We start from the raw sequence: 27,058 nt of genomic DNA, 5'->3' as shown, positions 1-27,058 counted from the left end.
TTGGAAAAGATTATAAGAGATAGGATTTATAACCATCTACAAAAGAATAATCTGATCAGGGACAGTCAGCATGGTTTTGTGAAGGGTAGGTCATGCCTAACGAGTCTTATTGAGTTTTTTGATAAAATGACCAAACAGGTGGATGAGAGTAAACCGGTTGATGTGGTGTATATGGATTTCAGCAAGGCATTCAATAAGGTTCCCCACAGTAGGCTATTATACAAAATGTGGAGGAATGGGATTGTGGGAGACATAGCAGTTTGGATCAGTAATTGGTTTGCTGAAAGAAAACAGAGGTATGTAGTTGATGGAACATGTTCATCTTGGTGTCCAGTTACTAGCGGCATACCACAAGGGTCAGTATTAGGTCCACTGCTGTTCGTCATTTTTATAAATGACCTGGATGAGGGCATAGAAGGGTGGGTTAGTAAATTTGCAGATGACACTAAGGTAGGTGGAGTTGTGGATAGTGATGAAGGATGTAGTAGGTTGCAGAGAGACATAGATAGGATGCAGAGCTGGGCTGAGAGGTGGCAAATGGAATTTAATGTGGACAAGTGTGAGGTGATACACTTTGGACGGAATAATCGGAATGCAGAGTACTGGGCTAATGGTAAGATTCTTGGGAGTGCGGATGAGCAGAGGGATCTCGGTGTCCATGTACACAGATTCCTGAAAGTTACCACCCAGGTCGACAGAGGTAAAAACAATGACTGCAGATGCTGGAAACCAGATTCTGGATTAGTGGTGCTGGAAGAGCACAGCAGTTCAGGCAGCATCCAAGGAGCAGCGAAATCAACGTTTTGGGCAAAAGCCCTTTATCAGGAATACAGGCAGTGAGCCTGAAGCGTGGAGAGATAAGCTAGGGGAGGGTGGGGGTGGGGAGAAAGTAGCATAGAGTACAATGGGTGAGTGGGGGAGGGGATGAAGGTGATAGGTCAGGGAGGAGAGGGTGGAGTGGATAGGTGGAAAAGGTAGGACAAGTCCGGACAAGTCATGGGGATAGTGCTGAGCTGGAAGTTTGGAACTAGGGTGAGGTGGGGGAAGGGGAAATGAGGAAATTGTTGAAGTCCACAGTGATGCCCTGGGGTTGAAGTGTTCTGAGGCGGAAGATGAGGCGTTCTTCCTCCAGGCATCTGGTGGTGAGGGAGCGGCGGTGAAGGAGGCCCAGGACCTCCATGTCCTCGGCAGAGTGGGAGGGGGAGTTGAAATGTTGGACCACGGAGCGGTGTGGTTGATTGGTGCGGGTGTCCCGGAGATGTTCCCTAAAGCGCTCTGCTAGGAGGCGCCCAGTCTCCCCAATGTAGAGGAGACCGCATCGGGAGCAACGGATACAATAAATGATATTAGTGGATGTGCAGGTAAAGCTTTGATGGATGTGGAAGGCTCCTTTAGGGCCTTGGATAGAGGTGAGGGAGGAGGTGTGGGTGCAGGTTTTACAGTTCCTGTGGTGGCAGGGGAAGGTGCCAGGATGGGAGGGTGGGTTGTAGGGGGGTGTGACCTGACCAGGTAGTCACGAAGGGAACGGTCTTTGCGGAAGGCGGAAAGGGGTGGGGAGGGAAATATATCCCTGGTGGTGGGGTCTTTTTGAAGGTGGTGGAAAGGTCGGCGGATGATTTGGTTTATGCGAAGGTTGGTAAGGTGGAAGGTGAGCACCAGGGACGTTCTGTCCTTGTTGCGGTTGGAGGGGTGGGGTCTGTGGGCGGTGGTGCGGGATGTGGACGAGATGCGTTGGAGGGCATCTTTAACCACGTGGGAAGGGAAATTGCGGTCTCTAAAGAAGGAGGCCATCTGGTGTGTTCTGTGGTGGAACTGGTCCTCCTGGGAGCAGATACGGCGGAGGCGGAGGAATTGGGAATACGGGATGGCATTTTTGCAAGAGGTAGGGTGGGATGAGGTGTAATCCAGGTAGCTGTGGGAGTCCGTGGATTTGTAAAAAATGTCAGTGTCAAGTCGGTTGTCATTAATGGAGATGGAGAGGTCCAGGAAGGGGAGGGAGGTGTCAGAGATGGTCCAGGTAAATTTAAGGTTAGGGTGGAATGTGTTGGTGAAGTTGATGAATTGCTCAACCTCCTCGCGGAGCACGAGGTGGCGCCAATGCAGTCATCAATGTAGCGGAGGAAGAGGTGGGGAGTGGTGCTGGTGTAATTACGGAAGATCAACTGCTCTACGTAGCCAAAGAGACAAGCATAGCTGGGGCCCATATGTGTGCCCATGGCTACCCCTTTCGTCTGGAGGAAGTGGGAGGATTCGAAGGAGAAATTGTGAAGGGTGAAGACCAGTTCGGCCAAACGAATGAGAGTGTTGGTGGAAGGGTACTGTTGGGGACGTCTGGAGAGGAAAAAACAGAGGGCTTGGAGGCCCTGGTCATGGCGGATGGAGGTGTAGAGGGATTGGATAGCCATGGTGAAGATGAGGCGTTGGGGGCCGGGGAAACAGAAGTCTTGGAGGAGGTGGAGGGCGTGGGTGGTGTCTCGAATGTATGTGGGGAGTTTCTGGACTAGGAGGGATAGGACAGTGTCGAGGTAGGTAGAGATGAGTTCAGTGGGGCAGGAGCATGCTGAGACAATGGGTCAGTCAGGCTTGTGGATCTTGGGAAGGAGGTAGAACCGGGCAGTGCGGGGTTCCCGGACTATGAGGTTGGAAGCTGTGGGTGGGAGATCTCCTGAGGTGATGAGGTTCTGTATGGTCTGGGAGATGATGGCTTGATGATGGGGGGTGGGGTCATGGTCGAGGGGGCGGTAGGAAGAGGTGTCCTCGAGTTGGCATTTGGCTTCAGCGGTGTAGAGGTCAGTGCGCCAGACTACCACTGCGCCCCCTTTATCCGCTGGCTTGATGGTGAGATTGGGATTGGAGCAGAGGGATTGGAGGGTTGCGCATTGTGAGGGTGAGAGGTTGGAGTGGGGGAGGGGGGTAGACAGGTTGAGGCGGTTAATGTCCCGCGGCATTTGGAAATGAAGAGGTCGAGGGTAGGTAATAGGCCAGTGCAGGGTGTCCAGGTGGATGCAATGATCCAGACCCAGGTTGACAGGGTTGTTAAGAAGGCATACGGTGTTTTGGCCTTTATTAATAGAGGGATTGAGTTCCGGTACCAGGAGCTTATGCTGCAGCTGTACAAAACTCTGGTATGGCCACATTTGGAGTATTGAGTACAGTTCTGGTCACCGCATTACAAGAAGGAAGTGGAAGCTTGGAGAGGGTGCAGAGGAGATTTACTAGGATGTTGCCTCGTATGGAAGGAATGTCTTACGAGGAAAGGCTCAGGGCCTTGAGGCTGTTCCCACTACAGAGAAGAAGGTTGAGAGGTGACTTAATAGAGACTTAATCAGAGGGTTAGATAGGGTGGACAGGGAGAGCCTTTTTCCAAGCATGGTGAAGGCAAACATGAGGGCACACAGCTTTAAAGTGAGAGGAGATAGGTATAAGACAGATGTCAGAGGTAGTTTCTTTACTCAGAGTAGTAAGGATATGGAATGCATTGCCTACAATCGTAGTAGATTTGCCAAGTTTAAGTGCATTTAAGTCGTCATTTGACAGGCATATGGATGTAAATGGAATAGTGTAGGTGGGATGGGCTTCAGATTAGTATGACAGGGCAGCGCAACATCGAGGGCTGAAGGGCCTGTACTGCACTGTAATGTTCTATGTTCTATCACTACAAATTGTGGGGTGATAGATTTAAGACAGATGTCAGAGGCAGATTCTTTATTCAGAGAGTGGTAAGGGCGTGGAATGCCCTACCTGCTAATATAGTTAACTCAGCCACATTAGGGAGATTTAAGCAATCCTTGGATAAGCACATGGATGATGATGAGAGGGTGTAGAGGGACGAGCTGAGAATAGTTCACAGGTCAGTGGAACATCGAGGGCCGAAGGGCCTATTCTGTGCTGTATTGTTCTATGTTCTATGTTCTACAATCCATGTGGTGCCCATCGGTCGCAAAAAGTCAGGAGATTCCACATGCTTCCTCTCCATGGACACATAGGGCAGCATCTCTGATTGGGCAGCACCCTCTCAGTACTGCACCAGAGTGTTGCTGTTTGTATCAATCTGTACTGCCAACCAGCTGTCCAACTCACTGAGCCAACCAGGAGTATCAGATTCCTGACCGCACAAGGGAGTTGGACTGCATCTCATGGATCTTCCTAAGTAATTACTGCAAGAAGTGTTTGTTTTGTTTTATTGAGTGACATTGTTCAGTTAGGAGGTCCATCTGTTGATGTATTGTTGGCCTGTTTTACCATAATCACAGCCAATCCTGAATTAAGGCCTACTAACTTGTCTAAACATTTAACAAGATTATCATGTTTCCAGGATGGGATCAATGATCAGTCTTCAGGTATCTTAATGATTCTGGAGTTTAACATGTGACGTAAATCAATTGAACAACTACTGTGTGATCATGTGATCGGATGAAGTTATGGGGATTGGGTCGAAGAATTAACTTTCACAAAGCTCCCAGAAGCTAATTCAAAACACCTGGATCTCTTTGACTTGCTCTGTTGTTCTTTTGATGAGCAAAAGAAAAAATATATAACTTGCAATTTTTTAGATTCCTTGTGCCAAAACATCTCAAATTGCATCAAATTATTAATTATGGACAAATGTGGAGACAAACATTTCAGCACATCCCACATATATCAATCAAATGGTAATAAGGTTCCTATGTATTTAGATAGAGGGAAATGGATCAGGGTGAATTTTCGGTATTTCCTACAGCTCTCTGTGTAATTTCAGTTCCATGGGTTTTGAGAATGTTCAGCTAACTCAACCAAAGGGCCTTTCCTTGGTTGCACTGTCCCCTCAAAGGAATATTATAGTCAATTGCAACAATAGTCCAGGTCCACTCCGAATGAAACTTACGAATTGATCTCAGACAGAGCATAAAACCCAATTCCAAACTGGACACTGATCAGTATTATAGAATTATATAGCACAGAAGGAGGCCATTGAGCCCATTTTACATGTGCTGGTTCTGGCTCTTTAAAGACTTATCCAATTAGGATCCACTCTCCTGCTTATTCCCCAAAGCTCTGAAAGTTTTGCTTTTCAGGTACTTCTTAGATTACATTTTGAAAGTTACTTTTGATCCTCTCCACTGTTTCAGGCAATGGAATCTCAATCATAACAACTTGCTGTTTGTAAAAAAAATCTTCCCCTTATTTAATCTTTGGGTCTTTTGCCAATTATCTTAAATCTGTAATCTTCAATTACCAATGCTTCTGCCAGTGGAAACAGTCACTCCTTATTTACTTTCATTAAAGCTCTTCATAATTCTAAATATCTCTATCAAATATCCTCCTAGCCTTCTCTGTGTTGTAGAGAATGATCCCAATTCGCCAGTCCCTCTGTAACCAAATTCTCTCATCTCTGGAACCAATCTAATAAATCTCTTATGCTCTCTCTCCAAGACTTTGACATCCACCCCAAAAATGTGCTGGTCAGAATTGTACAAAAAGATGTACTGAGACGTAACCTTTTTTTAACATGTTCTGAGAATGTGGCTTTCCTGGTAAGGTCCAACATTGATTGCTCTTGAGAGGTACTAGTGAGCTATCTATTGAAATGCTGTTGATGGAACCAGTGTTTGTTTTTACTGTTAAAGGTAACCAGTTAATGTTTAAAAATTATTTAGTAAAATTTCTTTTCCCTTTAGAGTTGTTGCTTCTACTTATGAAGCCCAGGTTTTTGTGAGCTTTTTAAAGTAACCTCATGTTTTCATTACTACCTTCACAGGTTTGATTTGCATATAACACTGTTCCTGCAACCAATCTCTGCCCCCATAGAATCACACTATTTAGTTCATATTGCCTCTCTTTATTTTCATTTCACAACTTAAACTGTTAACAGGAACTATCTGATCCCCTCACTCTGATATGCAGTTAAAAAAATTGCCAAAATTGCTGTGGCAAAATCTTCCAAGCAAACCCCAAAGGAAAAGGTTTGAAGACAATTATGTTCCATAAAACCAGACTTGTCTAAGCATATTCCTTAGGGGGCTGTCGCAGTGAGTGTAGATATTGTAATTGAGAAATTTTCTGTTGTTTAAAAAGCACAAAACGTGAAACAGTTTGGTGTTTCTGTGTTGCAACTTCAATTAAAGTTACTGCTCCAAGTGTCACTGAGCTAATGTGTATTTGCTGTATACTGTATCCAAGAAATGGAGAAAGGGTTGGATTCTCCCTTCCTAACCCTCTCCCTCCATTCCCTTCTAGAGATGGAGGCAATGACTCAGCATGGAAGAGATGGACTGCCACTGTCCTCCTACGTTGTAGAGAATTGATTGTTTACACATCAAACCAGATTTCCCTTCACTTTACAATGAGTAACATTTCAACCCACCAGGGAAAGTGTCTTTGTGAACCAACTTTATATTTATTTTGGAAGGAGCGGCATTGATTTTACTGTGGATTCAGAGAGAGAGAGGGAGAGAGAGAAACTGTGTGTGTGTGTGTGGTGAATGGCAGCATACTGTCACCGATACCCAGCATGAGCAAAACTAATGTAGTGTACAAAATCCCATGCCAGGACTGCACAAAACACTATATAGGACAAACAGGAAGACAGCTAACGATCCGCATCCATGAACATCAACTAGCCACGACCAGCTATCCTTAGTAGCCACACACGCAGACGACAAGCAACATGAATTTGACTGGGACAACACTACCATTATAGGGCAAGCCAAACAAAGAACAGCCAGGGAATTCCTAGAAGCATGGCACTCATCCACAAACTCCATCAACAAACACATCGACCTGGACCCAATATACCGGCCACTACAGCGGACAGCTGAAACTGACAACCGGAAGCGGCAGGGACAGGCCACTATAAATGCCGGAGGAAACACCACAGAAGCGCTTCACAGGAGGCTCCCAAGCACTGAGGATGTCACCTAGACAGGGGACAAAACGTTTGCAACAAAACTTTCCAGCTCGGCGAACAGAACCACAACAACGAGCACCCGAGGTACAAATCTTCTCCCAAACTTTGAATACTGTCACAGCTGAAGTCCTCACTCTGAGCACAAGTTACCTTTTTGCAATGTGATGAAACACTCCCCAGTCACGTCCACCATGGGTTGAAGAGATGACTCGCAGCTTGATGTATCACACAAACAGTGCAGGCTAACGCAGCCTCTATTTTGCATCAGCAAGTCCTCAGCCCAAATCCAGAACTGAGATACTTCCATATCTTGCACCAATATTCCTGTGGCTTCAATCAATGAAATCAGTCAAGCGAAAGACAATTTGGGCTGGAATTTGATGCCTTTGTCTGAGTCAGAATGGATGTGGAGAGCTTTATCATTGGTTGCTGGGTTTCAATTCTAGGATTCTCACCTACAATCCCACTCCGACAAAACTGGCCAGTAAGGGATGAGAGTGTGGGATATTGAGCCTGCAGATAGCTCTTTGACCTCTGGCTGCTCCACTACTGGGGTGGGCATTTTAGCAGGGCAATGAGCCAGACAACTAGTGGTAGGTGTCAGCACATGCTATGTCACTATTGATCTATCCTTCCATCCTATGATGAAAGATTCTCTGGCGTTTAGAAGATTGAGAGGGAACCTCATGGAAACGTAGAAGCTTCTGAAAGGGATAGATTAGATTACTTACAGTGTGGAAACAGACCCTTTGGCCCAACAAGTCCACACTGACCTTCCAAAGAGCAATCCACTCTCAGACCCATTCCCCTACATTTACCTCTTCACCTAACACTACAGGCAATTTAGTATGGCCAATTCACCTAACCTGCACATCTTCGGACTGTGGGAGGAAACCGGAGCACCCAAAGGAAACCCACGCAGACACGGGGAGAATGTGCAAACTCCACACAGTTGCCCGAGGCGAGAATTGAACCCGAGTCTCTGGTGCTGTGAGGCATCAGTGCTAACCACTGTGTCACCATGCCACCCAGGATAGATAGGGTTGAAGTGGAAAGAATATTTATTCTTGGTTGTGGGGTCTAGAACCAAGGGAGACAGTCTCAGAATAAAGGAGAAACTATTTAGGGTGAGATGAGGATGAATTTCTTCCCTCAGAGGGAGGTGAATCTTTGGAATTCCCTACCTAGAGGGCACTGGAAGTTCAGTCATGGAGAAGGTTCAAGGCAGAGATTGATAGATTTCTAGTTACTGATGACATCATGGAAACGGGGATGACATGGGAATATGACATTGAGTTAGATGGTCGGTCATGATATAGAATGGCAAAATAGGGTCAAGGGGCTGAATGGACTACTGCCACTCCTACAGAATGATTACTACTGCCACTCCTACAGAATGATTACTACTGCCACTCCTACAGAATGATTACTACTGCCGCGTCTACAGATCAATTACTACTGCCGCTTCTATTCTTCAATAATGTATCACATAAAACGTATTTGTCAGAATCTATCTACTTGGTCTCTTTAAATTGATGACCTTCTCATCAGTGATGCCCCAAGAAGAAGAAAACTATCTTTCCTTATTAATCCAAATATTTAATCATACTGAAATAGTCCATTAAATCTCATCTGATTCGCTGTTCCAATAGAGACTGTGCCTGTCTTTCAAGCCTTTCCCCATGACCTCTGGGTTTCTTTCTATTGCACTGCAATCTACATGGTCTCCTCTCGGTGGCTTAAGATTAGATTCCCTACAGTGTGGGAACAGGCTCTTCGACACAACAAGTCCACACCGCCCCTCCGAAGAGCAACCCACTCAGACTCATTGCCCTAGCCTATATTTATCCCTGACTAATGCATCTAACACTATGGGCAATTTAGCAAGGCCAATTCACCTGACCTGTGCATCTTTGTGATTGAGGGAGGAAACCACAGCACCCGGAGGAAACCCACACCGATGTGGGAGAATATGCAAACTCCACACAGTCACCCAAAGCAGGAATTGAACCCAGGTGACTGGTGCTGTGTGGCAGCAGTGCTAACCACTGAGCCACCCTCAACAGGCTGGGATTGGTTAGCTCAGTTGGCTAGACAGCTGGTTGTAATGCAGAATAATGCGAATAGAGTGGGTTCAATTCCCACACTGGCAGAGGCTACCATGACAGACTGTCCTTCTGAACTTCTCCCCCCCTCTCCTGAGGTGTTCTGATACCTCAGGTTAAAGTGCCAAAAGTTCTCTCTGTCTAATGGGGGATTGTTGTTAGGCTCTGACTTTACCTTTACCATATAACAGAGTGCTAAAAACTGCTCTATCTGTTGCTGAGCCAGTGCCTTGCATAATTTTACCATGATTTTTTTTTCTGATTACCTTTGTTATTGAAGCCAAAAAACTAATGTCCATTTAATGGCTTCATTTACCTGAATTTGCACCTTCAGGGACTTGGTGAATTTGAACTTTCAGATTAAGTATTTCTATTTTCATGTGAATGCATATTCCTTCCTCTTTGTTTTCCAACCACAGAGGCATCACCTTGCTATTTTCAATTTTCCCTGGCAATGACCTGTCCATTCTGCTCTCTCTATCTTTGTCATTTTTGTGATTTTCTATCTTTGCCAAATTCACTAATTTGATGCTATCAACATATTTAACCAATCTTGCCCAAAGCCAATTTAAACTTGAAAATAATAGGCAACATCATATTAACTCCTATACAATCGGCTTGTACTGCACACAAAAGAAAACTTTTCACTCTACCTAGGTACGTGTGAAAATAATAAATTAAATCAAAACAAAGTAAAAATGTTCTACTCCACTCAATTTGAGACAGACAGTGACTAAAATCTAAAGTACATCACCTGAAAAGATGATGGAGATAGATTTTATTACAGTCTTCAGGTGAGCATCCTATAAGTGCTTGAAGGGAAAAGATTAGCAGGACTGTGAGAAAGGGGTCAAGACTGAGACTAGCTGAGTTTCTCTTGCAGAGAGCCAGCATGCATGTTTAGGGCATGCCTTCTGGGTTTTAGCCACTCTTGATCCACTGTGTCACCCAATATTCCAATATGTTCTTTTTCTTTAAACATTGCTTGTGTGAAAGACTTTTCATAATCTCTGTGACATCCTACTGAATCATTTCAGCAGATCCACATTTACTTGATTGTCCTTTCTCCACACAGTCATTACTTCATAAACAGGATTACATTAATTAAATACATAACCCTGTAATAATTCCTCACTGCCCATCTTTGATTAAGCCTCAGGAAATTCAAAGTGCTTGTTCATTTACTCTGAGTGTTTGCCCACAACCGATGTCAGACTAACTGACCTACCTCTTCACTTCAGCCTGACAGGAAGCATTACACCAGGAATGTAATAGTTAATCATACAATTCAAAATCCTAAAGGCCACTGACATATTTTATCAGCAGTTCCTATATACTGCTACTTCTCTGACTTACTTCAATATTTCAGGGACTACATCTACCAACCTTGAGTTCTGGTGATTTTTTTTCTTAACCACTTATTTTAATACAGTTAATTGACAATAGTTTTCCATGTGAGACCTGTACAAGAAGCTGACAGAAGAGATTCTTCATTTGTCAATAAAACCAAAGGAGCTGGTGATGCTGTAAATCAGAAACAAAAGCATAAATTACTGGAAAAGCTCAGCAGGTCTGGCAACATCTGTGTTCTGAGGAAGGCTCACTGGACCCGAAACTCTGATTTCTCTCCACAGATGCTGCCAGACCTGCTGAGCTTTTCCAGCAATTTCTGCTTTGATTAGTTCATTTGCCACTCTGGGTTGGATTCAGACTGAAGGTGAAAGTATTGCAAAACATTGCGTCACCCAACTATTCCAAGTACAGGTTACAGAGCGGAATATGATAGTGTTCAGTAATCCAGGTGACTAAAATAATTATCCAGTGAAAGTGATTTTTAATTCTATTGTGAGAATTTGAATTCAGTTTAATAAAATCTAGAAATTTAAAAAAAACTGCTGGCATGAGAAAGCTGGACCCCAATGCTTTTGGATTGTCATCAATAAAACCCAGCATCATCTACAGAAGAATGTGTAGCCTATTTTTGACTGCATTTTAACACCAGCTTCTGCACTGCCTTTGAGTGTGGTTCCAGCCACACCCCAGCTTTGGGTAAATAAAAATGAATAAAAAGGCAATGATGTTTCAGGGAGAGCACTTTCTCAGCTTGGAACCCACACAAATCCCAAATCCTGATTTCTATCAGATGTGACATTATTAGACCACAACATGAGTTATTTATTTATACATCCCATTCCTTTGGTTGATCAAGCATTTATTTGGGGCTCATTACTTCAATAACCTACTCCAAACACCAATCCCTACATTTGTTCAATGTCAATTTTACCTCACTAGTAATCATTTATATATGGTCCCTCATTGGTGACGACCAATCAGAGACAGTAACGTTAGTTTTGCCCTTTAAATTAAATCTGTTTTTAAGGCACATTTCATTGCAGTGCACCCCACGGTCTACCTCCAGCTAATGCCGTGACATCGCCTCTATGACGCACACTGTGTGCCTTTAGACTGGCAAGTTCCCACTTACCACCAACTGGGAAATGTAATAATAGTGAAGCAATTCATTCAGGTTGCTTGCCAAATACAGCTACATTAAAAAGAAGCATATTTTGGGAACAGGGTGTATTCGCACAGAATGGTATGATAGAATGAATGCAATTCAAAGCAAAGTTAATGAGACCCAGACTAAACAATAAACAATTTTCTACATATCACCATCTGTGCCTCTGTTTCACAACCAACACTACTGAACTGAAGTTGTCAGCAACCCATGTTTCAACTGGACACTGTGGCCTTTGTAAGTGGCCTTATCCACCATTCTCCCCAAGTGTTTAACCCAGACACAGAAACCTAATTTCCTGCTGGAGTTTCTGCCCTGTATCTGGTTGGACTGGTGACTGATCAACTGGGGATTCAGACAGGTATGGTCTTCACTGATCGCTGGGATTGTCTGCTGGAAATAAGATCCAGAGCAAATCACTGACATATTAAAAGGAAACGCTCAGGAGAGGCTGAAGGTGAGCTGTAAAATATTTAACAGACTCATTGTTTTGGACTGAAAACTGATCTGAAAATTGACAACTCTTACGCATGAAGATGTGAAACTTTGTATTTAACGTGTAGCTGGATTTGTCATTTCATAATCAAGAAGGGAACCTCCTTCACTACATCCAGGAAAATCTCCCTACATCTTTTTTGGGGGAGTTAAAACTCTAATGGTATTATTGACAGACTATTAATCAGAAACTCAGCTAATATTCTGGGGATCCAGGTTTGAATGGTAGGTGGTGGTATTTGAATTCATTAAAAATACCTGGAATTAAGAATTTGCTGATGACCATAAAACTATTGTCAATTGTTGGAAAAACGCGTCTGGCTCACTAATGACCATCAGTGAAGGAAATCTGCCATTCTTACCTGGTCTGGCCTATATCTGACTTCAGATCCACAGCAATATCATTGATCTTTAATAGAATTGTCACCACATCCACAAGCGTCCACTGTCTTCATCACTGATGCTCAGTAGCAGCAGTTTATGCAACCTACAAGTTGCTCTGTAGAAATTCACCAAAATTCTTGAGATAGCACCCTCCATAACCCATGACTACTTCCAACTTGAAGGAAGGGGCAGCAAATACATGGGAACACCACTGCCTGCAGGTTCCCCTCCAAGTCATTCACAGTCATTCACCGAGTCGATGTCCATTCTCGTGCTTTCTCCAGGCTGGTCAAGTTGATATATATAACAGAAAAATATGTCAGTGCACCTGAGGGATATGGGGAAAAGATGGAGTTGTGGGATTGAGGGAAGAGAGTTTGTGGGTGATTGTCACAATCACCTGATGAAGGAGCGTCGCTCCGAAAGCTAGTGCTTCCAATTAAACCTGTTGGACTATAACCTGGTGTTGTGTGATTTTTAACTTTGTACACCCCGTCCAACATTGGCATCTCCGAATCATTATCCATGAAACTGGAAGATGTATTGGGTCCAAGAACCTTTCCTGTTGTAAATGCTTGCTGCACTTCTTTCATGGCCATCATGATGGTCCCACTGGTTCCCCTATCATCATTAACCCTTCTGGTGCCTCTTTAAAATACAATGCGATTTAATTCTAAGTTAGGTCAAGGATCCTCTTTGTTCATGTGATGGTTGTACTTTGAAATCACCATCAACACTCCCGATAGCTACACGGCCATCTGTCCTGCTGGCGTTGATGCTTTTGGACTGAGGAAAATTCAGTCTGTTTCTGTCGCTTTCAGTGGAAACCATTGTGGAACTTGTGATATTGCCATTTAGCAATAGAAGCCATATGTTGGCAGTCAAAGATACTAAATACTAAAGAGTACTTTAGAGTAAAACAGCGTCTTTAAACTGCTTTGAATTATTTTGTCCAGCTTTCTCACAGAAAATTCTTTCACTGCCAAGGCATCACCAGGACTGACTGACTGAAGACAGAGAGTTGGGATAAAGGGGGCATTGCAGTCTGCAACTAGCAGACCTTGGCAGGATACAGTGCTGGGGCTGCAATTATTTAGAATATATATTGATGATTTACAAAGCGTGAGGTACTGTCGCCAAATTTGTGGATGATACAAAAGTAGGTGGGAAGGCAAGGGGTGAGGATGGTACAAAGAGTCTACACAGGGATACAGACAGGGTTCAGTGCGGGGCAGAAACTTGTCAAATGGAATGTAATGTAGAGAAATGTGAGGTTATGGGATGTGGAAGGAAGAATAGAAGAGTTGATTATTATTTAAATGGGGAAAGACTGCAGAAAGCTGCAGCACAGAAGGATTTCAGGAGTCTTTGAAGATGAGACACGAAAAGCTTGTACCCAAGTTTAGAGGGTAATAGGAATGGCAAATGGAATACTGGCTTTTCCTTCAAAGGCAACGAGCAGGGAGGTTTGTCAAAGCTATACTAAGCATTGGTTTGACCACAGCAAGAATACAATGAACGATTTGGGCCCCGTACCTAGGGGAAGATATACTGGCACTAGAGGCAGCCCAGAACAGGTTCACCTGACTGAAACCAGTCATGGGGAGACTGTTTCATGAGGAGAGGTTGAGGCGGTTGACCCGGTACTCACTGGACAAGGTGACTTTATTGAAACATCTAAGATTCTTTGGTGGCTTGCCAGGGTAGATGCTGAAAGGTTGTTTCTTTTTGTGGAAGACTCTAGGACCAGATGGAATACTCTCAGTTGAAGAGGAGTTAGCTCATTTAAGACAGAAATAAGGAGGAGTTTCTTCTCTCAGAGGGCAGTGAATCTGTGGAATTCTTCTGCAGAGGTCTCTTGAGGTTATTAAGTACAGTATATTTAAGGCTGAGATAGACAGATTTTTAATCAGAAGGGAATCGAGGGTTATAGAGAAAAGGTGGGCAAGTGGAGTAGGGGATGCTCAGATCATCCAGCATCTTATTGACTTGACCGGCTGAATGGCCTACTTCTGATCCAATATCTTATCATTTATTTTCACTTTGATTCCCAACCCATAATCAATATCTTGTCAAAGGGCACTGATGGGGGAAAGCTGCTTGGAGAAAGTACCAGAGAGTTTATGGAACTGTATCTCAGCAGCAGACAGCATCCTCAGTATTGGAGAGCATAAAATTACATGACAGGTGGCTATTGGGGGAGTATATGAAATCTTGTTTTAATCAGGCACCACTGGCAAGGCAAGCAAATTGCCATTGAAATGAGTGGCTTACTCGACCATTTCAGAGGGGGATAAGAGTTCTTGCTTTGGGTATGAAAGTTCCTATAATCCAGACCAGTTAAGGATGGCTGATTCCCTCCCACAAAGACCCGAGGAAACCTGATTTGGTTTCTGCAACTAGCGGTGATAGTCCATTGTGGGTGGAATTGTATCAGGGCTTGAATGGACAGTGGTGGGAAAATCCCCTGAGAATTCCAGAAGCAGCTCTCTGCATCCTTTCTGATTTTCACAAGTGGTGAGGTGAATATCTTCCTCAGCAGAGGCGTGTTGCCAGTTTGAGGGGGACTAGCACTTGTTATATGCTTTATTAACACCTCAACTCACCTTCTGAATATTCAGCTTCCCATATTACCAAATTTGCTGAGCAAACTTGACGTTGACAGTTCTCGGTGTAGAAATCAAATTGGGTACCTGGTGACCCTTGCTGTTGGAAACTAGGTACCAACATCTCAGGGCACTGGTCACACATTCACTACATCCAATGATGTTAGCATCCGACATGTGTGGCACGGTGGCTCAGTGGTTAGCACTGCTGCCTCACAGCATTAGGGACCTGGGTTTGATTCCACCCTCGAGTGACTGTGTGGAGTTTGCACATTCTCCCCGTGTCTGCATGGGTTTACCCTGAGTGTTCCCTGTTTCCTCCCACAGTCCAGGGATGTGCAGGCTCGGTGGGTTAGCCATTGTAAATGCAGGGTTACTCGGACATGGTAGGAAGTTTGGATCTGAGTGGAATGCTCTTCAGGGTGTGGATTAGATTGGCCGAACAGCCTGCTTCCACACTGTAAGGATTCTATGATTCTATGGCATGTGCCAGCCCATAACAACCTTCCTGTCGCATTTCTGGAGGCCACTTAGAGGCCACTCTGCCCTTCAATGCTGCCCCTTGGACTGCCCCAGTAACTCTCACTGTAATGCTGCAGCAACTACACTGTGAGCTTAGGGACACCCAAAGCCCCCAAATTCCCCCAGCCCAGGGACTGCCCCAGGCTGTATCTCCAAGTGGGATTGTCACTCTCTGTCAGAGCGCTCACTGTCTCTGAGACTCACTCCATAACTACATTTCTGCACATCGCCCCCCTCAGTCAGAGATGCCAGGCTCCCACAGGGCTGCAACTAAAACAGAAACTGCTGGAGAAACTCACAGGTCTGGCAGCATCTGAAGAAGAATCACTGGACTGGAAATATTAACTCATTCTGTTTCACAGATGCTGGGGGGAGAAGGACAACAGGACTGTACTCCACCCCTTCACCAGGACCTTTATGTCTGTGTCCACACAGAGGGGTGCCTATTTATCCCCTCTGCCCTGTTTGCAGCAACTGTGGAGGGCAGCTCCAGACTGACAGAGCTTCTCTGGGTGCTCAATGGGCCTTTAAACATGGCACCAGCAACAGGGCTGTCAGTCCATTGCAGGACAGTTTGGCAGTGCCAAGTTATTCTGCATATGGAACATGGTGGAATGCGTAAGAGGTCAGATAAGAGGAGCACCCTAAGGCCGAGGTGATAGTTAATGAGACGTGTTTGATAAGATATGAGGCTAGGTCTCACAGCAACATACATTCCAGAAAACTCAATTCAACTTGTATTCAACCGAGAAAACACAAGGTTGACTCTATGGTCACCATCACTGAGACTAGCTTTCAACTGCAGGCCAATTGATTGTTTGAGTTTAGATTTCACCAGCTGTGGTGGGAGGATTCCAATCCATGTCCCAGAGCCTTACTCTGAACTTCTTTATTCCTGATGCAGTGACATTACCATGGCACCATCATCTCCCCATTTCAATACCCCAGCTGGAATCTTTTGAAAATCAGGAGCAACAATTTTGTTTTCCATCTCGGCGATTTGAGGATTATGACATGTTTTGAACTTCAGCAAACTCCCTATTTTGCTAACTGATTGAACTCACCTGTTATAGCATCTCCCATTGAACTGTGACCTCTAACCTCTTGGGAAGATGTCTGTTGCGGGAATGCTGCAGTATCTTCTCTTGACAACAAATAATCTTTTGCTCCTTCATTCCCATCGTCTGCAACAAAGAATGAAACCTTTGTCACAATCGATCATACTCAAAACACACTATCCTATTGTTACCTTAAAGGTCTTAAAATTGATAAATCTCCTGGCCCCGATGGGCTACATCCTAGAGTTCTGAGGGAGGTGGCTGAGGAAATAGCGGAGGCATTGGTTGAGATCTTTCAAAAGTCACTGGAGTCAGGGAAAGTCCCGGATGATTGGAAGATCGCTGTTGTAACCCCCTTGTTCAAGAAAGGATCAAGACAAAAAGATGGAAAATTATAAGCCAATTAGCCTAACCTCGGTTGTTGGTAAAATTCTAGAATCCATCATTAAGGATAAGGTTTCTAAATTCTTGGAAGAGCAGGGTCGGATTAGAACAAGTCAACATGGATTTAGTAAGGGGAGGTCGTGCCTGACAAACCTGTTGGAATTCTTTGAAGAGGTAACTAGTAGGTTAGACCAGGGAAACCCAGTGGATGTGGTCTATCTAGACTTCCAAAAGGCCTTTGATAAGGTGCCACACGGGAGGCTGCTGAGTAAGGTGAGGACTCATGGTGTTCGAGGTGAGCGACTGGTATGGATTGAGGATTGGCTGTCTGACAGAAGGCAGAGAGTTGGGATAAAAGGTTCTTTTTTGGAATGGCAGCCGGTGATAAGCGGTGTCCCGCAGGGTTCAGTGTTGGGGCCGCAGCTGTTCACTTTATATATTAATGATCTGGATGAAGGGACTGGGGGCATTCTAGTGAGGTTTGCCGATGATACAAAGTTAGGTGGACAGGCAGGAAGTACTGAGGAAGTGGGGAGGCTGCAGAAGGATCTAGACAGTTTGGGAGAGTGGTCCAAGAAATGGCTTCAATGTGACCAAATGCGAGGTCTTGCACTTTGGAAAAAAGAATACAAGCCTGGACTACTTTCTAAACAGTGAGAAAATTCATAAAGCCAAAGTACAGAGGAATCTGGGAGTGCTAGTTGAGGATTCTCTAAAGGTAAACATGCAGATTGAGTCCGTGATTAAGAAAGCGAATGCAATGTTGTCAATTATCTCGAGAGTTGGAATATAAAAGCACCTTTGTGCTACTGAGACTTTATAAAGCTCTGGTTCGGCCCCATTTGGAGTACTGTGTCCAGTTTTGGTCCCCACACCTCAGGAAGGACATACTGGCACTGGAGCGTGTCCAGCGGAGATTCACACGGATGATCCCTGGAATGGTAGGTCTAACATACAAGGAACGGCTGAGGATCCTGGGATTGTATTCATTGGAGTTGAGAAGATTAAGGGGAGATCTAATAGAAACTTACAAGATAATACATGGCTTGGAAAGGGTGGACGCTAGGAAATTGTTTCCGTTAGGCGAGGAGACTAGGACCCGTGGACACAGCCTTAGAATTAGAGGGGGTAAGTTCAGAACAGAAATGCGGAGACATTTCTTCAGCCAGAGAGTGGTGGGCCTGAGGAATTCATTGCCGCAGAGTGCAGTGGAGGTCAGGACGCTAAATGTCTTCAAGGCAGAGATTGATAAATTCTTGATGTCACAAGGAATTAAGGGCTACGGGGAGAATGCGGGTAAGTGGAGTTGAAACGCCCATCAGCTATGATTGAATGGCAGAGTGGACTCGATGGGCCGAATGGCCTTACTTCCACTCCTATGTCTTATGGACCACATTTCTGTTTGTAGTTGAAATTAGTTGCTGTATTTCCATCATTACAACGGTGACTGTGTTTACTGACGAGCTTATCAATTGTAACCAGGATGTGGAGAGGCCGGTGTTGGACTGGGATGGACAATGTTAAAAATCACACAACACTGTTATAGTCCAACAGGTTTATTTGGAAGCGCTAACTTTCGGAGCGCTGCTCCTTCATCAGGTGGTTGTGGAGAATAAGATCATAAGACGCAGAATTCATAGCAAAAGATTACAGTGACATGTAACTGAAATGATATATTGAACAACCCTAGATTGTTGTTAAGTCTCTCGTCTTTTAGAATGAGTTGCTGGTTTTGGTTCATTAATATGTAAAAGTTCTGGGATTTACACCCCCCCAGGTTAGTTCAATATATTATTTCAGTTGCACAACACTGTAATCTTTTGCTATAAATTCTGTGCCTTATGGTGTTATTTTCCACAACCACCTGATGAAGGAGCAACGCTCCGAAAGTTAGTGCTTCCAAATAAACCTGTTGGACTGTAACCTGGCATTGTGTGATTTTTAACTTTATCAATTGTAATGCACTTTGTGACATTCCTGCTGTAGAAATGACAAGTTCATTTGTTTAATTACAGTCCATCAGTCAGTCTGTGGGTGAGGTAAGAGAGGATAAATGATTGGAAATAGTCTGCGGTTGGATGAATCCTTTTGATGTTATGGTTCAAGTTAAAGACTAGTTTGGCTGCCGAGGGGAGTTGGGGGGGGGGGAAACGTAATCCATAATAAAGGCTCTCTGTCCTTGTGATATTAATATCAAATCTCTGTGTGAAGTTTAAGATTCAGTGAAACTTAAACCAATCCGTGTTTATTTCCAAGCCTTGCCACTTCTGCAGCAATACAAATACCTCAGTAAAATCAGTTAATATGTTAACACCAGAAATCATCTCATCCTGACTGAGAAAACTGCAACACTGTGCAACTTCCAAAAAGAGCCAAAAAAATTCAATGGAGTAGAAAAATTCTAAAAATAATTTATTTGGTCTGCAAAACTCTTTGGTGCGAACTGTAAAGAAACACACCTGCGACTCAAATCATTCAGAAATGTTCCTGCCTTCGGTTTGTGTGGAATAAACAGTCAGAGATGGCTCATAGTTTGGGAAATAGAATGGATTGCACAGCTCTCAAATCGCCCAAAATGGTCTTTGCCAAACATTAATCTCCAGGGACAATGGGCATTGCTTGCATCTTGAATTACTGCAGGAATTATCAGCCAACGTTTCAGTTGGTTTGACTGCCCCTACCCATCAGTCTGTGGACAGGTATGTTCTGTGCCAAGATCCACCTTGGCTGATAATTCCAATGGGCAAAGAAATGGACCAAAAATGTAGTCTATCCCGATCCAAGCAGAAATCCAAGTGCTAATGGTCTCAACGCCAGAGAGTACCAGGGCTTCTCCACAAACCTTCTAACATAAAGTAAGGAAGGATGGTTAGTCTGTTAAAAGATGGAGACCCAATGTACTGTACCAGAAGAGAATCAAGATTCAAATTGCAAGGAGGGAGACAACCTGGAACTGACAGGAAAATTTAGGATTAAACCAGACATGAAAGGTTATGGGGGCAGGATGGGAACAACTACGCATGGGATAGGGTGGGATTAGAGGGATATATGAGACGAGTGAAAGGAGGTTCAGGTGGATTCTAGACACAGACATTAGCATAATGGGCCTATTGATCTGCTTCTGTGTTGTAGGCTTTCTGTAATTCTTCATGTTTCTGTATGTTTTATCTTCACTTTCTGCAGCCTACGCTCTGCTGCTGTGGGAAGTGTCTGTGGACTGAGGCAACACAGACAGATTCATGCTTACATTCTTGATATTTATCTGTTTTCTAGTCCCAACACTCAGAAGGCTGACACTTGTGGAATTGTAACCAAAGCATAAATAAACCAATGTAAATGGGGAGGTTGTGTGTGAGCAATGAGTCATTTAACCTCAAACATGAGTCTGAGCATGAAGCTGTCTGAATCCAGTCTCCAGGTGTCAGTACACAAGCTGCTGTTTGTTATTAACATATAAATCAGAGAATCACACAGCACAACACAGGCAGTAGAGCCAGAACCTGACCTGACCTATATTAATACAAGGATATAAATAAAACTAAATTGCAAATTGTTTGAGGAAATCAGAAAGGATCAGATTGGGAAAGGCAGTTCCTCTGATGAGCCAGGTACGATCTCTGTTCACTCATTTGAATTTTGTGAAGCTCTGGAGGGAAAAACATGCATGGACAGGAAAATCTGCAACACGGTGCAGAGATAAAACAAGTTTGTGAGTAAAACTGCAACAGGTAGTCTTTCAACAAAAGCAGGGGTTAATCACTGGAGTAAGGAAATATGATGAAGTACCAGAATAGGAATATAATTGAACAGTAATTAGATATGCAGAGAAAGGATATTGGCATTGTGGGTCAACCTATAGCAGGTGGACTGCAGTGGTTCAAGAAGGTACCTCACCATCACCTTCTCAGGGCGGTTAGGGACAGGCAATAAATGTTGGCCAGAGTTGTTAAGACAAAAAAAAAGTTTCTGTTTCCTTCAGCTGTAAGCTGTGATTTTTAATAGATAAGTCAAAGACCTTTTGTGAATGCGGTAGCCTCTTGAAAACCAATGGAATCCTTCAGAGAAGGAGGCCAGCATCTGACCAGCTCAAGAATCATAACAATCATCTTAGCAATCCCTGTGAGCAGGAACCACAGAGCTGGTCTCCCAGTTTTCCCTCCACCCCTAACACCATGTCATTTTTACCCCCCAGCTCAGTCTGTGTCTCTTTGTATGTGTGAGTGTGTAAAGGGCAGTGGTTAGTTAGCTCAATTGGCTGGATGGCTGAATTGCAATACTGGGTTAATTCCAACAACATGGGTTTAATTCCCACACAGACTGAGGTGACCATGAAGGATCTTGTTCTCATCACCTCCCCTGACCTGGCACATGGTCACCCTCAGGTTAAACCATCACCAGTCATCTCTCTTTAATGAGAGAGCAATCCTATGCTCTTATAGGACTCTCGTGACTTTTATAAGGGAATTAGGGTTTTAAGTTTTTTTTATTCATTTGTGGGATGAGGCTAGGCCAGTATTTATTGCCCATCCCTAATTGCCAAGAGGGCACTCAAGAGTCGAACACGTTGCTGTGCGTCTGGAGTCAAATGTAGGCCAGACCCGGTAAGTATTCCTTCCCTAAAGAGCCTTTGTGAACCAGATGGGCTTTTTACAACAATTGACAATGGTTTTGTGGTCATCATTAGACTCTTAATTTTGTTTTTTTTATTGAATGTTGCCTGGGTCTCTAGATTAATAGATGACAATAGACAATAGACAATAATAGCAAGAATAGGCCATTCTGCCCTTTGAGCCAGCACCACCATTCATTATGATCATGGCTGATCATTCTCAATCAGTATCCTGTTCCTGTCTTATCCCCATAACCCTTGATTCCACTATCCTTAAGAGCTGTATCCAACTCTTTCTTGAAAGTATCCAGAGACTTGGCCTCCACAGCCTTCTGGGGCAGAGCATTCCACACACCCACCACTCTCTGGGTGAAGACGTTTCTCCTCAATTCTGTTTTAAGTGGCCTACCCCTTAATTTTAAACTGTGTCCTCTGGTTCGGGACACACCCATCAGCGGAAACATGCTTCCTGCCTCCAGAGTGTCCAATCCTTCAATAATCTTACACGTCTCAATCAGATCCCTTCTCAGCCTTCTAAACTCAAGGGTATACAAGCCCAGTCGATCCAATCTTTCAGCGTGAGATAGTCCCGCCATTCCGGGAATTGACCTCGTGAACCCACGTTGCATTCCCTCAATAGCCAGAATGTCTTTCCTCAAATTTGGAGACCACAATATTCCAGGTGTGGTCTCACCAGGGCCCTGTACAGCTGCAGAAGGACCTCTTTGCTTCTATACACAATTCCTCTTGTTATGAAGGCCAGCATTTACTTTCTTCACTGCCTGCTGTACCTGCATGCTTGCTTTCATTGACTGATGTACAAGAACACCTAGATCTCGTTGTACTGCCCCTTTACCTAACTTGACTCCATTTAGGTAGTAATCTGCCTTCCTGTTCTTGCCACCAAAGTGGATAATCGCACATTTATCCACATTAAAATGCATCTGCCATGCATCTGTCCACTCACCTAGCCTGTCCAGGTCACCCTGTATTCTCCTAACATCCTCCTCACATTTCACCCTGCTACCCAGCTTTGTGTCATCAGCAAATTTGCTAATATTACTTTTAATACTTTCATCTATATCATTAATGTACATTGTAAAAAGCTACGGTCCCAGCACTGATCTCTGCGGCACACCACTGGTCACCACCTGCCATTCCAAAAGGGAGCCGTTTATCACTACTCTTTGTTTCCTATCAGCCAACCAATTTTCAATCCATGTCAGTATTTTGCCCCTAATACTATGTGCCCTAATTTTGCTCACTAACCTCCTATGTTGGACCTTATCAAAGGCTTTCTAAAAGTCCAGGTATACTACATCCACTGGATCTCCCTTGTCCATCTTCAGAGTTACATCCTCAAAATATTCCAGAAGATGAGTCAAGCATGATTTCCCCTTCGTAAATCCATGCTGACTCTGACTATCCTGTTACTGCTATCCAGATGTGTCATAATTTCGTCCTTTATCATTGACTCCAGCATTTTTCCCACCACTGAGGTCAGACTAACTGGTCTATAATTCTCTGTTTTCTCTCTCCCTCCTTTCTTAAAAAGTGGTACAACATTAGCCACCCTTCAATCCGCAAGAACTGATCCTGAATCTATAGAACATTGGAAAATAATCACCAATGCATCCACGATTTCTAGAGCCACCTCCTTCAGTACCCTGGGATGCAGACCATCAGGCCCCGGGGACTTATCAGCCTTCAGACCTAACAGTCTCTCCAACACCATTTCCTGCCTAATATAAATTCCCATCAGTTCAGATCCTTCACCCATTATTACATCTGGGAGATTGCTTGTGTCTTCCCCAGTGAACACAGATCTAAAGTACTAATTTAACTCTTCTGCCATTTCTTTGTTCCCTGTAATAAATTCGCCCTTTTCTGTCTTCAAGGGCCCAATTTTAATCTTAACCATTTTTTTTTCTTTTCACATACCTAAAAAAGCCTTTACTATCCTCCTTTATATTTTTGGCCAGTTTACCTTCGTACCTTATTTTTTCTTTGCGTATTTCCTTTTTAGTAATCCTCTGTTGTTCTTTAAAAGCATCCCAGTCCTCCGATTTCCCACTCATCTTTGCTATGTTATACTTTTTCCCTTTTGTCTTTATATGCTCCTTAACTTCCCTCGTCAGCCACGGCCACCCCTGCCTCCCCTTAGGATCTTTCTTCCTTTCTGGAATGAACTGATTCTGTATCTTCTGCATTATACCCAGAAATACCTGCCTTTGTTGTTCCACTGCCATCCCTGCTAGGGTATTGCACCATTGAACATTGGCCAGCTCCTCCCTCATAACTTCATAGTTCCCCTTATTCAACTGAAATATTGTCACTTCCGATTCTACCCTCTCCCTTTCAAACTGCAGATTACAGCTTATTGTATTGTGGTCACTACCTCCTAATGGCTCCTTTACTTCGAGGTCCCTGATCAAATCCGGTTCATTGCACAACACCAGATCCAGAATTGCCTTCTCCCTGGTAGGCTCCAGCACCAGCTGTTCTAAGAATCCATCTTGGAGGCACTTCACAAACTCCCTTTCTTGGGGTCCAGTACCATCCTGATTCTCCCAGTCTACCTGCATGTTGAAATCCCCCATAACAACTGTAGTAATATCTTTGCAACAGGCTAGTTTCAGCTCCTTATTCAATTTACACACTACATCCAGACTACTGTTTGGGGGCCTGTAGATAACTCCCATTAGGGTCTTTCTACCCTTAGAATTTCTCAGCTCTATCCATACTGACTCTACATCCCCTGATTCTAGGTCCCCCAGCGCAAGGGACTGAATATCATTCCTTACCCACAGGGCCACCCTCTCCCCTCTGCCCGTCAGTCTGTCCTTACAATAGCACGTATAGCCTTGAATATTCATTTCCCAGGCCCTGTCTACTTGGAGCCACGTCTCAGTTATCCCCACAACATCGTAACTGCCAATTTCCAAATGAGCCTCAAGCTCATCCATCTTATTTCTAATGCTTCGTGCATTCATATATAATATTTTTAATTTGTTACTCCCCTCACCCTTCCTATCAATCCCTAGTTCACTTGATCTTACGACGTGATCCTTTTTTGAATTTTCTGCTCCATTGATTTCGTTGTCTTTCTTGACTTCTCTTGTTTTAACTTTCCCTTTAACTTCCTTCTTAAACTTCCAGTTTGTTCCCTCCCCCCCCCCCCCCCCCCCCACTATTTAGTTTAAACGCAGCTGTGTTGCAGTGGCAAACCTACCTGCCAGAATGCTGGTCCCCCACCTATTAAGGTGCATCCCGTCCCTCTTGTATAATTTATCCTTACCGCTAAACATACCCCAGTGATCCAACAATTTAAATCTTTGCTTCCTGCACCAGTTCCCCAGCCACACATTCAAGTCCATTATCTCCCTGAGATGAGTAATAATATCACTAAGCCATTGCCTTCCAGCCCACAGGCTGCTTGTAATTGATGAACCATCTTTTGATTGGCTATTTCTGAGGTTTGATGTTTTTGTCTCAATGCACAGTGTTTATATTAATGTTCCCTGGGCACTGTTGGGAAGATGTTGTGCAGATAGTTGGCTCCTGTTAATAACAATGGGGCATCGTTTCCCTTCTTGAAGTTTCAATGTTTAGGAATCTGTGTTGAAGGCCTGAGATTTCATCCGGTAGGTCTGGAAGTCCCTTTTTATCTCAAAAATATGTGACTTTTCACATGTTAAAGGCATAGTCATAGAGTCATCCAGCAAGGAACCAGACCTTTTGGTCCAACCAGTCTACACTGACCATGTTCCCAAACTAAACATGACCCATATCTCTCTAAACCTTTCCTATGCATGTGCTTACCCAAATGTCTCTTTAAATTTTGTAACTGTACCTGCATACACCACATTTTCTGGCAGTTCAATCCATACTTGAACCACTCTCTGTGTAAAAATAGTTGTCCCTCATATCCTTTTCCCCTCCTTTAAAATATGCCCCCGAGTTTTACACTACCCCACTCTAGGGATAAGACCCCAGTCATTCACCTTATCCATACTCCTCCTGATTTCATTACCTCTATAAATATCACCCCTCAATCTCCAACTCAAGTAAATAAAGTCCCATGCTTTCCAGTCTATTTTTATATCTCAAAACCTCCATTCCCAGAAATATCCTAGTAAATCTTTTTTGAATCCTCTCCAGTTTAATAATATCCTTCCTATAGTAGGATGATCACAACTGGACACAGTACTCTAGATGAGGCCTCACTAGGGCATCTACCATTTGTGGCTGTTGATGGAATGTAGTCTGTAACACTCCCAGAGGACTTGTCCAATATCCCATTCTTCTCTACCAGGTATAGTTGGCAAGAGCTGAGACTTCTGGATACCATTCGCTTTCTGCTTCACTCATTAGCTCTGATTTTCATCAGTGGGAGGAAATGCTTCCTCTAACTGTGATTAAACTTACTGTCATTGTGTGTCATTGATGCACTGAGTGAAATACGTTGACAGCTTTATCTCATTGTTACTTTCTTCAGCTAAGGGGTGACTCCCTCAAAAAAGACAACCAAGACTTTACTGACACTGTGTCTCAATCCAAGGAGAAGGGTCCAGGCCCTCTGCCTCCACTGACTGTTCATTGGCAAGTCCTCAGACACTCTGGCTTCATTGCCTGGACTTAGCTGCTGCTCTAGAACCTGGATCTGGCCTCGCCTAAACATAGCAGCGATCCTGGGGTATTCCGGCTCCTTCATTCACTCTCCTCAAAAGATGTCAGTCTTCCTGGCAGGAGGAAATCAGAGATTTCTGGAAAAGCAATTGTTAAATTATTCAAACCTAAAGAATGTTTCTCCTTCTCTTCCAACAGGACAGTTCAGGCTTTAAACAGATGATACACAGTGGCCCTGATTGAAATGACAGCTGAAACTCTATGTATGTAAATAGTGGGGGTACCATTCAGTGTGGCTTGCCTGTGGTACAGAAAATATGATTGTTCGCCCATGTACCACTGACAACTTCATTTGCTTCATCAAAGTATCAGGTGGAGGATAATGTGGGGCAGGGTGAGATTTTCACTGTTGTCATAAGAATAGAAAACAGACTATTTTTTAAAGAAATCTAACTTGTAAAGGTTGGTGTTCAGAGGAACTTGAGTATACTGAAATAGGGAAATCAGGACATTAGCATGAAGAAACCAACAAGTGATTCAGAAAGCAAATGGTTTGCTGGAACAAACTCCAAAACTGCTGGAGAAACTCAGCAGGTCTGGCAACTTCCGTGAAAAGAGAGACAGTTAATGTTGACCCTTCTTTAGTTCTGAAGAACCAGATCTGGACTAGAGAGTGATGTCTCCATATTTAAGGAACTTGCACTGGAGACATTTCGGTGATTGCTCCCTGAGATGAGAATATTACTTCCCAAACTCACTCCCACTCTGACCCTAATTTAGGATTAGAAAATTGTGTTGACCCTTCAGTGAGAACTGAGAGAGTTGAGGGCCTGTCAGAGAGAGAACACAGCTGTTCAAACTC

At 43.9% G+C, this 27,058-nt stretch overlaps 1 protein-coding gene and 1 long non-coding RNA gene across 4 annotated transcripts in view; one reads left to right on the top strand and one right to left on the bottom strand.

Annotated features, from left to right (window-relative positions):
• Window positions 1-27,058, bottom strand: part of mdfi (MyoD family inhibitor) — a 124,871-nt gene that overhangs the window by 63,939 nt on the left and 33,874 nt on the right. Inside the window, exon 3 of one of the 3 annotated variants that reach the window (XM_043716263.2) lies at window positions 16,581-16,700. The exons of the other annotated variants lie outside the window; for them this stretch is intronic. Within the exon in view, the coding sequence (XP_043572198.1) occupies window positions 16,581-16,700 (120 nt within the window). The remainder of the gene's footprint in view (window positions 1-16,580; window positions 16,701-27,058) is intronic. 3 annotated transcript variants of the gene reach the window in all.
• Window positions 20,553-27,058, top strand: part of LOC148145065 (uncharacterized) — a 72,509-nt gene continuing 66,003 nt past the window's right edge. Inside the window, exon 1 of the long non-coding RNA XR_015750875.1 lies at window positions 20,553-20,566. This is a non-coding gene — a long non-coding RNA (uncharacterized LOC148145065). The remainder of the gene's footprint in view (window positions 20,567-27,058) is intronic.

The sequence above is a fragment of the Chiloscyllium plagiosum genome, unplaced genomic scaffold (assembly GCF_037043375.1).
Source record: "Chiloscyllium plagiosum isolate Xiang-an unplaced genomic scaffold, Cpla_swu_hap1 HiC_scaffold_26, whole genome shotgun sequence".
NCBI lineage: Eukaryota > Metazoa > Chordata > Chondrichthyes > Orectolobiformes > Hemiscylliidae > Chiloscyllium > Chiloscyllium plagiosum.
Note: the sequence above shows the minus strand (reverse complement) of the source record. Positions and strands in the feature narration are given on the sequence as shown.